The sequence below is a fragment of the Myxine glutinosa genome, chromosome 13, assembly GCF_964187855.1.
Source record: "Myxine glutinosa chromosome 13, kmMyxGlut1.1, whole genome shotgun sequence".
Taxonomy (NCBI): Eukaryota; Metazoa; Chordata; class Myxini; order Myxiniformes; family Myxinidae; genus Myxine; species Myxine glutinosa.
The window spans coordinates 85,744,219-85,758,764 of NC_136273.1; the positions used below are offsets into that span (position 1 = coordinate 85,744,219).

Here is a 14,546-nt window from a genome sequence, read left to right on the forward strand (position 1 = left end):
GATGTCAGACATGAGCAACAATGTCAGACATGAGATCAGGGCCGTCTCTCCAGACATATCTCGAGCTTTTGATACAGTCTGGCATCCTGTCCTGCTCTCCAAACTCTCTGCCTATGGCATCCAAGGCCAACTCCACACATGGTTACTGACTTCCTCTACTCTCGTAGGCAATGTGTGGCTCTCAATAGAATCCTTTCATCTGCTCTACCTGTCGAGGCAGGAGAGCCTTAAGTCAGTGTTTTGGGCCCTGTCCTATTCCTGATATTAATCAATGATATCTCTGACTCTATGGAAAATCCCCTTTATCTATTTGCTGAAACTCAACCCTCTCCCATGACTCCCTCATCCTTCAGACAGGCGGGCAGTAGCCTCTTCCCTCCCTTCAGACCCTGAAAAAAAATCACAAGCTGGTCAAACACCTGGAATATGTCTTTCAATCTTGACAAATCTCACACTCTTACTATCTTCCTCTGAAAGGACCATCTGGCAAACCCTCCAATCTACTTTCTTTACAATGCTCTTGCAGAAGTTCAGTCATTCAAACTACTGGGTCTCACTATCAGCTATGATCTTTCTTAGGCAAACCACATTTCAAAGTTGGCCTCCAAAGCCAGCCGCAAACTGGGTATCTTCCATCGTACAAAGTCCTTCATTGGCACACCTGAACTATCCACCTACAGGGCTTTCATCTGCAGCTCAATGGAATACTGTTCTCCCATCTGGGCTGGTGCTCCTGCCTCACACCTAGCTCGGCTTCACGCTGTTGAAACCAAAGTTTTCAGAATCATTGGAATCTCCCGCGATGAAGCTAACTCCGAGAGCCTTTCACTCACTCACCGCAGGCAGGTTGGTGGTCTTTCTGTCTTCTACCGACTCCTCTCCGGCCTAGCTCCCCCAGCTCTCTCTCTCTCTCGCTGTGCTCTGTCCCCCAAATATTCCTACAGATCGCACAAGATCTGCCAGCAACCCTCTTATGGTGAAACTGCCAAAATCAAGACTCTCTGCTCACCTTCACTCTTTCATTCCTCTTTTCTCCCACCTCTGGAACAAGCCCTCACTCTCTTCAATCCCACTCCTCCCTCCAGGTCTTTAAAACAGCTGTCCACCACCATCTCTTATCTTCCCCCATCCAAGACCTTGATCTTTTCTACCCCCGCTAATTCACCCCAGATCCACTTTTTTGAAATGCCAACTTCTTTCCTGGAAGTCCTAGTGTCCATGTGTTTACTACCGAAGATGCATATGAACGAAGAAGAATCACAATGATGCTGCTCGCGGCCATGTGGTGCTTACGAAAGAAGACAACAAGCATGCTCCGCCTTGTTGTTTAACTTGGTTTCAAATGGAAGCACGGGTAATATTGTTTGTTGAACCCAAGAGCTGCTTTTAAAGAACATCATATTTAAGTTAAATAGGGGGAGCAGTTGGGGGAGGGCAGAGGAGGTGGAGGGTGTAACACATCCACACTGACCTGCAAAAACGGCACTATAGAACGGATCCAAGCAGAACCGTGCTGGAGGACCAACTGTGGTTTGCAGTCCCTTGCCAGTGCAGCTAGCAAGGTAAGACCCTGCCCCCTGACATATGGATAAGAAACACACCATGAAAATGTACAACTTTACTTGTTTGCCTGAAAGAGGTTTTTGAAAAATGAAATAATTATATTTTAGGTGGAAAATTAAATCGTATATTAAAGTTACATTTTTTTGTTTTCATATAGGGAATCAAGGCTCCTGAAAGAGCTATAACACTGAACAGATGAGGACATAACAGGACAAAAGGAACAGTAGTTAGAGCAGGGGAAACACCAACAGTGGGGTTGAAGGACACAATAGAGGGAGACCTCGACAAATACAGGGTGTGGGGAGGAATGAGGGGTAGAGGAGGATGCATGGGGTGGACAAGATGGATACAGAAGGAAACTCTCAGGAAGGAAAAAACTGATAATTTGGAAGTGGGTGGTGGGCACTGCTTTGGTGAAAGAAACATCAGATATGATTATCAGTCCTCAGATAAAATCTATGAAATCTTTGCAATTTTGTTATTTACACAAACCTTGAATATATCTTTACTTTTAAAAACACAAATCTAGGACTCATGGAGAAGCAAAACGACACCGTCAGGGAGGGGAAAACAGGGAGATAAGGACATTGCACATGTGTGGATAAGTGTATGAGGGAGAAGTCTCAAGGGGGTGCGAGTGTGGTGAGGGGTCAGCAAAAGTAGAAGAGATTCTTTAATATACACCTTCTTTTACAATGCCAACCGAATACAAAACATCAGCGAGTGGTAACAAATAGATTACTCTGATGAGGAACGTCTGGTTCACCTGCAAAGCATAACCGCACTCTGCGCAGTTAATATGGAAGCGATCGTTCAAAGAGCAGCAAAACTCACCGATGCCTTGCGGACGCCAGCCACGATTTACACAGCTCGATCCAAGGCTGCACACAGGTGTCATCCTGCCAAAGGTGGTACGGTACAAATAGCGAAACAAAGAGGTAATTGGTTATTCATTGGCTGCACTTTTCTTCGCTTATTCGTGGGATAACATCTTCGACATAATCGGAAAAAAGAATCGATGAGAAAAGTTTCTGTTATTACATGACATTACTTGACTCTTTAAAACGACCAAGCAATGTGAAAATACATATTTTAGATTGGATACAATCTTGTACGAGATACATACAATCCTTATTGATTTATATATGACGAGGTTTTATATATGACGTTTAATATTTTTTTTTGTTTTATTTTATTTAGTTTTTTTTTAGTTTTTTTTTTTTTAGTTTTTTTTTTTTTTTATTTAAATTATTATATATTTTTATTTATTAGTTTTATTATTATATTTTTATTATTATATATATATTTTTATTTATTATTTTTATTTTTTAGTTTAATATTTTTATTTAGTTTTATTTTATATATTTTATATTTTTTATATTTTATTTATTTTATATATTTTATATATGACGATTGATTTATATAATATAAATTATATATTATATATAATTTATATTATATATGATTTATATATGATTTATACATTTATATATGACGAGCAAACGTATCCGTCCCCAGTAATGGGAAAAACAAGCAAGAGTACCCGTCCCCAGTGACTGGAAAAGTTTGAGTTGATTTATTAATCTAAATTATTTCATGGATTAAAAAAGGTGAATTGTGCTGCATTCCTGGTTTCACTCAGAGCCAAAGCTCTGTGCTACATACCGTGCCTTCAGAAAGTATTCACACCATTTGACTATTTTTTACATGTTGTTGTGTTACAGCCGGAATTTAAAATGGATTAAACTGAGACTTTTTTGTCACTGATCTACACATAATCTATATCTAATCTAATCTAAATATCTATAAAGCTCAGTTGACTTTTTGCTCCACCAAATATCAGCGAAACGGAGTTGAGTAAAAGGGTGAAACGTCTACAGATGCTGTGAGTGTGATAAATAACTACCTCTGTCGGTTTGAATGTTTGAAAGAGCATAGACGTCTGGGTCAATTTTTGAATTAAATTTAAATCCCGATTTATATATATATATATATATAAATGTGAGTTGTCTGTGTCCGCGTTTTATTCAGAGATGGCTGAACGGATCTTCATCAAACTTTCAGAGGTTCATCAGTGAGTGTTCTAGGCAAGCAACAAAAAAAAATTGAAAAAAAAGTTCGTTTTTTTGGTTAAAAAAAGAAAAAAAGAAAAAGGAAATCGCTCGATAGTGCTGAAGCCTTTTAAAATTAATGACAGTTATACACAGGTACACATTCACATAAATAAATACAAAACAATTACCAGACATTTGAATACAAATAAATCAAACAATTCCAGAAGTGTACGAATTTGGTAGTACGGCTTCTTCTTCTTCCTGCTTGGCATCACACTTAACTCAGAAACGTGAGCCACTCCCCTTCCTCTCCTGCCTCCCCCCTCCCCTTCCCCCCTCCACCCCCGTCCCCTCCTACCCCCATTCCCCCCTTCTCCTCCTTCCCCAATTCCCCCCCCCCCCTTCCCTCCCCCTCCTCAAAAGGGAGTGGGGGAGATAGGGGAGTGGGGAGAGGAGAGAGAGTGGGGGACGGAGAGAGTGGGGGACGGAGAGAGTGGGGGACGGAGAGAGTGGAGGAAGGAGTGGAGGAGACAGGAGAGGGAGATGGGAGTGGTGGAGACAGGGGAGCGGTGGAGAGGGGAGTGGGGAGTGGGGAAGGGACAGGGAGTAGGGTGAGAGAGGAGTGGGGGGAGACGGAGGTGTTTGTTGCATTGTTTATGCAGGTTTAGCCCTTAAGAAAATCCTTCGCTAATGAATCACAGAGCACCTTAAGGTTAATTTTTCCTTAAAGATGAGAATTTTATGCAACCGGGCCTAAGGCCTGAGGCCTGAGGTCTGCACATCGGTCTGAGGCCTGAGTCATAAGGCATGGTCAAAAGGCCTGAGGCTGCTTCATTTGGGGTAGAATCAGGCCAGCTGTCCAGCCAATGGGAGTAGAGCAGTGGGGTGGAGTCATGGTATCTGAAAACATATAATATGATACTTTATAAGTTCAAAAAGGGCATAACTCTGAAAAATTGGTGAAATACCCCGAAACTCAAATTCGTTTTGTAACATCATAATAAAAGCATGTAACAAATAACAGTTGAATACGTTGAAGGGTATGGAAAAAAAGAGCAGAAAATCAGAAGTAGGACAGATGGACAGACGGAGAGCAGATCTATAGTCCCCTCCAAGTCGGGGACTAATAATATCCCCCCTCTCCAAGAGGGTTTTCTCCTTAGACAATCACCGTATTAACGTATATAAATAGCTTATCGTGGCGTTTCGTGAAGCACCCTTACCAGAAGTAAAAAAATAGAATAAAACACAAACGCGTATGATTACCTTTTTAAACAGTCGCTACAGCTGTTTAACACTGAACTGAAAGGTAGGTAACCCGACGTTCTTGAGGCATTATATGTTTATCGCATCTGCCACAGACTAACGCATGTGAACCTAGATGTACTGTAATCGATAGACCCCAGAGAGGATAATAACATGAAGCTTCCTGCTGCTTCCGTACGGAGTGATTGTACTAGTCTACACGATAAAAGGAGCAGTGCCGTGCGTCCGTGCGAGTTCCACCCATTTGCTGGACAGTTCACCTGACTACACCAACAATTTCCATACAATGTTCACCAATTTAGGAACCCTTTAGAACCCTTTCTCTCAAGCAGCACTTTTATTGCAGAGCTAACGCAGGTGTTCTATTATTTCCGACTCTTTCTTCTTAAAATTGCGCAGTTGAACAGGCGACTGTGACGGGTTTCTGTGAAGTCGGTGATAACAAGATAGGGAAGCAGAAAGTGTTAAATATTCCGCCGTTTCGACATGGAAATGCCCCTGTGCTTTTATGAGCTGGAGGAAGGTGAGTGTAAAGATGTGACAACTTTGGAAGGGGAAGGCTGAAGCATTGAGGGGTGGGGGGGGGGGGGGGTGTTGAGGACTTTCCGTGGGAAGGGGGAGGGTTTCAGGCTCGAGTGTGGAGGGGGAGGGAGGGAGGGGATTGATTCCTTAGGGCTGGAAGAGGAAGGGTGAGCACTTGGAGTTGGGAGGGAAAGGCTGAGACTTATTGTTGAGGAGTTGTCAGAATTGCATACGTGTGTGAGTTTACATGGTCACAGTAAAAATGTAACATTTTGTGTATGGTGAAGTTTCCTTGTTTTTATATCCAGTTTGTTGATTTCCGTTTGTGGCCAGTTTATTATTGTGTGTGTGTGTGTGTCTTTGGTCGTTATCTCCATAAGCGGGTTTCAGAAGGCGGAACGTAGGCCTCCCAGGTCTCAAGGTATCCACCTCCGTTGCAGTAAGGGATGATGATTCATGGACCAGTTTGTTTAGTTTTCTTATTGTCAAAGTTTTCTTCGGAAGGCTCTTTTGAGGATCATCACCGAGCCTCGGACAGCTTCCAATTGCAGTCCGTTTGTCATGATATTCCCAGGGATGGTTTTTAAGACCTTTGTAAGGTTCTTTTTCATCATTCCCGTTGCTCCATTAAATCACTGGTATAATTTCAGCGCTCTCAGCTTCCAGGATTTTTTTTCCACCTTATTTTTCAGGTATTCATATTTGGTCATTTTCTTGATTTCTGCGTTGTTTAGGACAAAATTACTGGGTACTGACACCTCAATTAGCAATGCCTTCTTTTCTTTCTTTTTTTGTACAACACTATATCCGGTCACAATGCTTTGTTTTCTATGCTCACGCTTTATGGGACAATCAGGTCATGAGTGAGCATTACTTCCTCGTTTTCAGTGGTTGCTTTTGGTTGATGTTTCCACGGGTTTTCTGGAACTGGGATATTGAGACTTTTGCAAATGTGCCAGTGGATAGCTCGGCATACTTTGTTGTGCCTTTGGGTGTACAGCTGTTCTGACACGAGTTTCTTTACATCCTGATAGGAGGTGGGTTGTACTTTCTGTTTCTACCTTGCAGTATGATTGACTCATTCCCACCATTTTCTTAAAGCCATTGGCATAGTGGTCTTGGGCGTTCGTTCTCCATCCGGTGTGTGTGTGTGTGTGTGTGTGTGTGTGTGTGTGTGTGTGTGTGTGTGTGTGTGTGTGTGTGTGTGTGTGTGTGTGTGTGTGACTGTAGAAGGGTGACGTAATCACCCTTTGGATAATGTGCTCGTATGTGCAAACTATCTTTTATAGTACAGAAACTGTATAGATAATTGTGATGCGACCAAAGTAATGACGTCATAACCCTTCATCCAATAGCAATTTTCCAATCGGACTCCGTTTTCACTTTACACTGTACGAACTAACGGGACGTCGAACGTGCAAGTACCGTCATTGTAAACCTTGTCCGCTTGGATTAGCAAAAAGTGGTGCGAAACCGCTTGGGGTGAAGTGTAGATCGACATTCTCTGAGGTAAAGTCAAGGTTGGAAGGTGCACGTGGGCCCCTTTGCTTTAGCTCTTTACCTGCACGCCGAGCACACCGTGCGTCCGTACCGCGCACAGCACGTCAGTCACCGTCCACGGTCCCGTTCCGGTCTCTGGTTCCTTCTCTGCCTCACGTCTCGTCACAATTTCCAGAAGTGACGGGAGGCGCTGTGCAAACACCTCAATCGACAAGCCGGCCATGCCTCGACCTGGCAGTGACACAGTGAAGCACAATTCGGGAATCTTCTTCCTCGCTACTTCAGCTTCTTCTTCGCGAACGAATCACACGTGTGTTTTGTTATTGTTGTTGTTGTTTTACGTCTCACGCCTCTCAAATCCTGAGAGACTATTTCCAGCCACAAACATTATGACGAGATAAACGAAATTAATGAGACATTGGAAATATCCGATATTCAAATTGACCGTCCGTATCTCACCTCCAACCTTCTTTGTATATATATATATATATATTGTCAGTTAATGCTGAAGCTGGTTACCAAATGTCATGGCAATTGGACTATAGTATTACTCCAAACGTTAGGCTATGATACAAAATGTGGGAGAGACACATTGCGAGGTGGGTTAAGCCAAAAATGACGTTTTTCTTATAAAATCCCCCAGCATGCACCGTTTCGGTCGTTCTAGCAAAAAGTTGAAGCTGTGGACTTAAAGATTACCAAGAAAAGAAATTGGCGCTTTTTTCCGGGATATCCCAATTTCATGGAAATTTGGTATTGAGATTCCTGACGAGCAGTAATTTTGACACGTGCGATGCAACCAATGCACCGATAGCTTAAACACCGCCCAATCGCACCTTTCACAACGTAAAAATCACTCTGAATTAAACATTCGAGTTTAAAAGGTTTTTATAGAAGTGATAAGTATTTTTTTATATATATATATACGATCTTATTGCAGTAATGATAAATCGTTGGTGATGTTTAACAAATTTTTTTTTTTTTTTTTTGAGCTGTGGCCGAAGATATTTTGGATTTCCAGCGGACAGTAAAAAAAGGAAGTTTATTTGCATTTGGGTTGCATTCGGCCGAGGTGACGCACCCGGTGATTAGTCTGTGCTCTCAGTGACAGTAAGTATGCTGGACGTGGGTCGGTGGCCCATCTTCGCGCTGCTGACCCCCGATGAGCGGGCCTCTGTACGTCAGGCGTGTGTCTTTGGACCCTCGGGGAACGAGGCGATCTACGTGACGAACCAGGGCGAGGTCAGTAAGCGGCAATCTCGAGCTCGAGGATGTGTCCTTTCCTAGCGGATGATGGGAACTGACAACTGGCTTCACGTCACATATATGATGTAATATGCAATTAGTGTAGCAGCATAGCAAACCTGTTGTGCATTTTGTGATACAAGCACCAAATTTGGCACAAATGTACATTAATATGTTGCGAACATTTTCAGATATTGGGCCACTTGAAATTCCGTAATTTTTTTTTTCAAATTTTTTCAAATTTCGTAATTTCAAATTTTTCGGGTGACACCGTCACAATTTCGGTCTTCGAGGCCGGCCGATATAGTGGGGCGGCTTAGCCCAAATATTCAAAAGAATTGTGCATTTTGTGATACAAGCACCAAATTTGGCACAAATGTACATTAATATGTTGCGAACATTGTGTGGTCAGCAATGAAGACGAGAGTCTGAATTACATGTATGCAAAAGACCTTGTGAACCAGTGAAGCAAATACACGGGTAAGCATGAATTAAATCTAGGGCATGATATAATTTCCATGATGTTTACCTCTACACTCAATGGTGGAAGGAGGTAATGTTTTGATCCCAGCTTGTCTGTATGTCTGTTTGTCTGTTAGTCCACAAAATTCCAGACAAAGCTTGTAGTAGTGGTAGTTGTAGTGGTAGTGGTGATAACAGAAATTGTTATATAGAACTGAACTTATATTATTATTATATGCAGAAAATAACTTCATTTCTATATGCCCTGCAGTGGACAGGTTAATTGGTTTATGCATTGAAGGGGTCACCCTGGTGTGCACTGCTGTGTTCTGCCTCACTGAGTTGTTCAGGTATGATGTACTCAGCACAAGCTTCCGGTCGGCCCGGAGGTGGGGGTGTGGGGCCTGTCACGGAACGTCAAAACAAACGGCCTGCCGGGGCCGCCCAAAAGTCGGGCGTGAGGGGCGCGTCCACTAATGGAACGCCTCTCGCTTCCCAGATCGAGGGCCACGTGGTCAGGAGAACCTCGTCCCTTCCGGTCACACTTTGCCTATCGGCCGGCCTCGAAGACCGAAATTGTGACGGTGTCACCCGAAAAATTTGAAATTACGAAATTTGAAAAAATTTGAAAGAAAAAATTACGGAATTTCAAGTGGCCCAATATCTGAAAATGTTCGCAACATATTAATGTACATTTGTGCCAAATTTGGTGCTTGTATCACAAAATGCACAATTCTTTTGAATATTTGGGCTAAGCCGCCCCACTAAATGTTGAGACATCATGTACAAATGAAACCAATTTTGTTTTATTGACACAAGATCGAGGCTCATGGAAGAGCGACGTGACAGAGGGTAAAATTGCATTATGTCACACACACACACACACACACACACACCTCACATCCCTCACGCCCATAACACGCACACCTCACATACATGGACAATGGACATACAAACTAATACAGTACGTGACACACAACAAACGCAGCCACTGAGTTTGGCGGAAGTGTCGGCACTTCCCAGGGTACTCTGGGTACCAGCAATGTCACAACAATGGCGTCGCGTTTCTCACATCGCTCAGCGGGGCATTTCCTATGGCATTTCCTCCCCATTAATGCTGCTGGTGAAGGCTAGTGCAGACCTACTGGGATGGAAGGTTTTCTGGTTTGTCTACCAATGGACATATTTATTGTGAGCCTTACGGAGTGACCTTCGAGGTATTTACTTTATCTTGTACTTTGACACGTGGTTTGCTAATCAACCACAAATGCCAATCAGATGACCAAACCTTCCAGGGTCCTCCGTCTGACACTGTTTACCCGGTGGTGACGTGGCCAATCTAAGCTTGCGCCCTCGGTTCGTACTCGCCTTATCTTATTTAATCGGGCGCAGCCAAGTGACCTGCCGAGTACGGACCGGCTAATGTTGTCGAGCCCATTGGTTGGGGGAAGAATGTCCCAAATTACCACTATTGCACCTTAGCTGAGTCAGTGGAAAAGCGACTAAACGGGCAGGTTGGAAACAACTGCTTCCCAAAGAAACAAGAAGTATTTACAAGCACAGAAGATACACAACACATTTACAAAGCATTTATTAATAGAAGCAAAAGGCACAATAAAAGAAACTACAGTCATTAATCACAACCCGAAAAGCAGAATCCCACTTACCGCTTAAACCCTACTCCAATCTTAGTTATTACCTTTACCACCGAAGGTGGATGGAGCTTATGTTTTCACCCCTGTTTGTTTGTTTTTCTGTCAACAGGATATCTCAAAGAGTGGACCGATTCGGACAAAATTTGGTGGAGAGATTGGGTTGGGAGAGATAAGGATGAAATGATTAAACTTTGGTGAAGATCCGAATCTGGATTCGAGAAATTTTTTAATTTTCCCATGTGATTCTTCACCATTGAGTGACAGGGCCAAAACTATATGTAGCACGATATCACAAAAGCCTGTTGACAAATTATACCAAAACTTGGTGGATGAGTTGGGTAAGTGACAACAACAAGCCAATTAGCTTTTGGTTCAGGCCCAAATCCAAATCCGACCTATCAGTGGGATACAAAATGTAAACTGTTTAACCTGGCAGAGGTATGCACTCTACTGAGTGCCGTTGTAGTTTGCACATGTAACATGGGTCCAGCAGAATCACATTCCGAAGAAAGGTAGAGAGGAGGAAATAAAAGAGGGTGAGAATCGAGTTTGGGGTATGGGGACAGCCCCTGGACTTGCTTTAGTCACGGTTGACGGACTGGTACTAGTCCTGATACGCTTGGGTAAAGGGGAAGGGGAGAGAAGGTCAGTGTGGTATTGTGTTGCAGTGTAGTGCAGCCTTGTCCTACACCAGAAATCTCTGCTTCTCCTCAGTGCAAGGGTCTCCCTCTCTTGGCGCAACGGGCCCCTCCCTCAGCGCAACGTGGTTTATCCTCAGCGCAGGCAAGTCGCTCTTCGTCTTAAACAGGAGATCTTTGGCTCGGTTCCAAGGTAGCGAAACCCTGTGCGTTTCACCTTTATACTTGCTAAAGTGGTGTGGAGCCTGCTTCCGCACAGAGCATCCTTATTGGTGCACTTCCAGATGCTCCACCCTGCCCTTCTGTCAATCATCCACACTTTGTGCTAGACATCCTCTTCATGGAGCTCCCCGCTCCTCACGCTTCCCACCAAGGCGAGTTCAAGCTGAGAGGACGCCACTTTCTTATGTAGTGTTTGTGTTTAATAAACTAGCAACGGTACCCGCCCTATGGGTGGGACTTCAATTGGGAGGCCCAAATGAAAAGGCAAAATATCAGAAATTAAAGGCTTTTTTAATTTTAAACGATTCATATAAACATCCGTTGTATCATATCACACGCAAATCATCAAATCACATCTAAACAGTATTTGTAGGATTTCAATTAAAGCCACATCACTCACTGTTCATATCGGTAAATATTATTCCATCGTGTTTCAAATCCACATGACATATCCATTGTTGACGATGTCATGCAGTGACGGCGAGCACCAATATGGCAGCAGGGTGGAGCGTGTTAATATGTCTGGTTGAAGGCTTTGGGTGGTGAGGGGGCTTGAAGCCAGATTTTAATCTTTCAGCCGCCATATTGGTGCTCGCCGTCACTGCGATGCCAAGCGAAAGACGCCTCAGAGCTGTCACATTCACAATCGCTATGTCGTATGTACTCCCGATACGTGTACCAAATTCCCGATACGTGTAACTGTACCAAATCAACAGTTAAAAGGATTTTGAGCCGATAGCTGTTACGGCCTTGGCAAGATCGATGGAGACAGCGATCTGTTAGCGTATACACCGCCCAAATAGCTATGTGGAATTCTCTCATGTAGAGATTAAATGTCGTTTGAACTTTGGCCGAGGTCATTATTTACTTTTAATGATGTTTATATACGAATGATGTTTAATGATGTTTATATTGGTTTTGGGTCGTCCTTTCCGCATATCTCGTGGGATTGTAAGTTGGAGAGACGGCTGTGGTGGCGGGGAGCGAGGGGGTTGGAATTCTCTCAAGCAGGGATTCAACCCGTGTCCTTATTAAAGGTCTTTTTCCGAAGTCACTGAGTTCGATCGGTGCAGCTGTGCAGCGATCGGTGCAGCCGTTTGTGCGGCACCCGGGAAAACAACATCGTCACAATGAAAACATCATCACAATGAACGTTATGCGAACGCGAATGTTATGCGGGAGTCCAAACCTTAGAATGCTGGAGACTAAAGCTGAAGTTGGGAAAACGAAGTAGCCTATTTTACTCCTGGAGATCCCAGGATTATACACCCAAAATATCGTTGCGATCGGTTCAGCAGTTTTTACGGTACCTTCGAACGGACAGACAGACATTTGGTGAATTATAGTAAGATGTGTTGGGATGGAGGGAAAAATATTGTTTTTTTGGGGAATCAAGGATATAGTGTAGCAGCATAGCAAACCTGTTGTGCATTTTGTGATACAAGCACCAAATTTGGCACAAATGTACATTAATATGTTGCGAACATTTTCAGATATTGGGCCACTTGAAATTCCGTAATTTTTTTTTTCAAATTTCGTAATTTCAAATTTTTCGGGTGACACCGTCACAATTTCGGTCTTCGAGGCCGGCCGATATAGTGGGGCGGCTTAGCCCAAATATTCAAAAGAATTGTGCATTTTGTGATACAAGCACCAAATTTGGCACAGATGTATTTGGCACAGATGTATTTGGCACAGATGCACAGATATGTTGCGAACATTGTGTGGTCAGCAATGAAGACGAGAGTCTGAATTACATGTATGCAAAAGACCTTGTGAACCAGTGAAGCAAATACACGGGTAAGCATGAATTAAATCTAGGGCATGATATAATTTCCATGATGTTTACCTCTACACTCAATGGTGGAAGGAGGTAATGTTTTGATCCCAGCTTGTCTGTATGTCTGTTAGTCCACAAAATTCCAGACAAAGCTTGTAGTAGTGGTAGTTGTAGTGGTAGTGGTGATAACAGAAATTGTTATATAGAACTGAACTTATATTATTATTATATGCAGAAAATAACTTCATTTCTATATGCCCTGCAGTGGACAGGTTAATTGGTTTATGCACTGAAGGGGTCACCCTGGTGTGCACTGCTGTGTTCTGCCTCACTGAGTTGTTCAGGTATGATGTACTCAGCACAAGCTTCCGGTCGGCCCGGAGGTGGGGGTGCGGGGCCTGTCACGGAACGTCAAAACAAACGGCCTGCCGGGGCCGCCCAAAAGTCGGGCGTGAGGGGCGCGTCCACTAATGGAACGCCTCTCGCTTCCCAGATCGAGGGCCACGTGGTCAGGAGAACCTCGTCCCTTCCGGTCACACTTTGCCTATCGGCCGGCCTCGAAGACCGAAATTGTGACGGTGTCACCCGAAAAATTTGAAATTACGAAATTTGAAAAAATTTGAAAAAAAAAATTACGGAATTTCAAGTGGCCCAATATCTGAAAATGTTCGCAACATATTAATGTACATTTGTGCCAAATTTGGTGCTTGTATCACAAAATGCACAATTCTTTTGAATATTTGGGCTAAGCCGCCCCACTAATAAAGCATGTACTGTACGTGTTTGTTAAGGATCACTGATGTCTCAAATGTGTCTGGAGAGGTAAATAAACCAAATTGGAGCTGCGTCTGTGTCTGGGAAGGGGAGAAAGAAGCCAAATTTAATACTGTGTCTAAATTGTGCAATGGTTACCAACCTATATGGCTGTGAATGTCGAAGTGGAGGTGGAAGAGGATTAATGAAGGGAGGAAGAGGAATGGAAGGACGAAGTAGAAGACCTCCCCATAGCCCTCGCATATGCATATCTGCCTTTGTCTTATTACACAAAAGGGAGGACTATCTGAATACAAATACAAACTAGAACGACCCTCGGTAGAGAGCATACCTCCACCAGGCTGAACAGTTTATGTTTTGTATCCCACTGATAGGCCGGATCTGGATTCGGACTTGAATCAAAATTCAATCGGCTTGTTTTTGTCACCGAACCAACTCATCTACCCAGCTTTGTCATAATCCATCCACAACTTTTTATCAAACTATATATCGTGTTTGGTCCTATCACTCAATAGTTAAGAATTACTGAAAATGTTAAACATTCTCAGATCAGGATCCATATTTGAATCTTCACCAAAATTGAATCAATTTGTGCCTGTCACACACACAACCTGTCCAGCAAGTTTTGTCATAATCCGTTCACAACTTTTTGAGATATCATGCTATGTATAATTTGGTTTTTGCCCTAACACTCATTGGTGAAGAATCACTTAAAAAAATTATCTGATCCCGATCTGGATTCAAATCTTCACCATAACTGAATAAATTCTTCCTTGTCACATACCCAACCTCTCCACCAAATTTCATCCGAATCCGTCCTCAACTTTTTGAGATATCCTGTTCACAAACAAACAGACAGACAGGG

General features: G+C 43.1%; 2 protein-coding genes across 4 annotated transcripts in view; one reads left to right on the plus strand and one right to left on the minus strand.

Annotated features, from left to right (window-relative positions):
- PELP1 (proline, glutamate and leucine rich protein 1) overlaps positions 1–14,546 on the minus strand; it is a 359,306-nt gene that overhangs the window by 45,356 nt on the left and 299,404 nt on the right. The window contains exons 1-3 of one of the 2 annotated variants that reach the window (XM_068134733.2): positions 6,967–7,197; positions 2,398–2,462; positions 1,472–1,577 (exon numbers count right to left, since the gene is read on the minus strand). The exons of the other annotated variant lie outside the window; for it this stretch is intronic. Coding sequence (XP_067990834.2) covers positions 1,472–1,577; positions 2,398–2,462; positions 6,967–7,128 — 333 coding nt within the window. The 5' untranslated portion in view covers positions 7,129–7,197. Of the gene's footprint in view, positions 1–1,471; positions 1,578–2,397; positions 2,463–6,966; positions 7,198–14,546 lie in introns of those variants that run through there. 2 annotated transcript variants of the gene reach the window in all.
- Positions 7,874–14,546, plus strand: part of RCBTB1 (RCC1 and BTB domain containing protein 1) — a 67,559-nt gene continuing 60,886 nt past the window's right edge. For both annotated transcript variants that reach the window (XM_068134736.2, XM_078767725.1), the window contains exon 1: positions 7,874–8,147. In XM_068134736.2, coding sequence (XP_067990837.1) covers positions 8,022–8,147 — 126 coding nt within the window. In that variant the 5' untranslated portion in view covers positions 7,874–8,021. The remainder of the gene's footprint in view (positions 8,148–14,546) is intronic.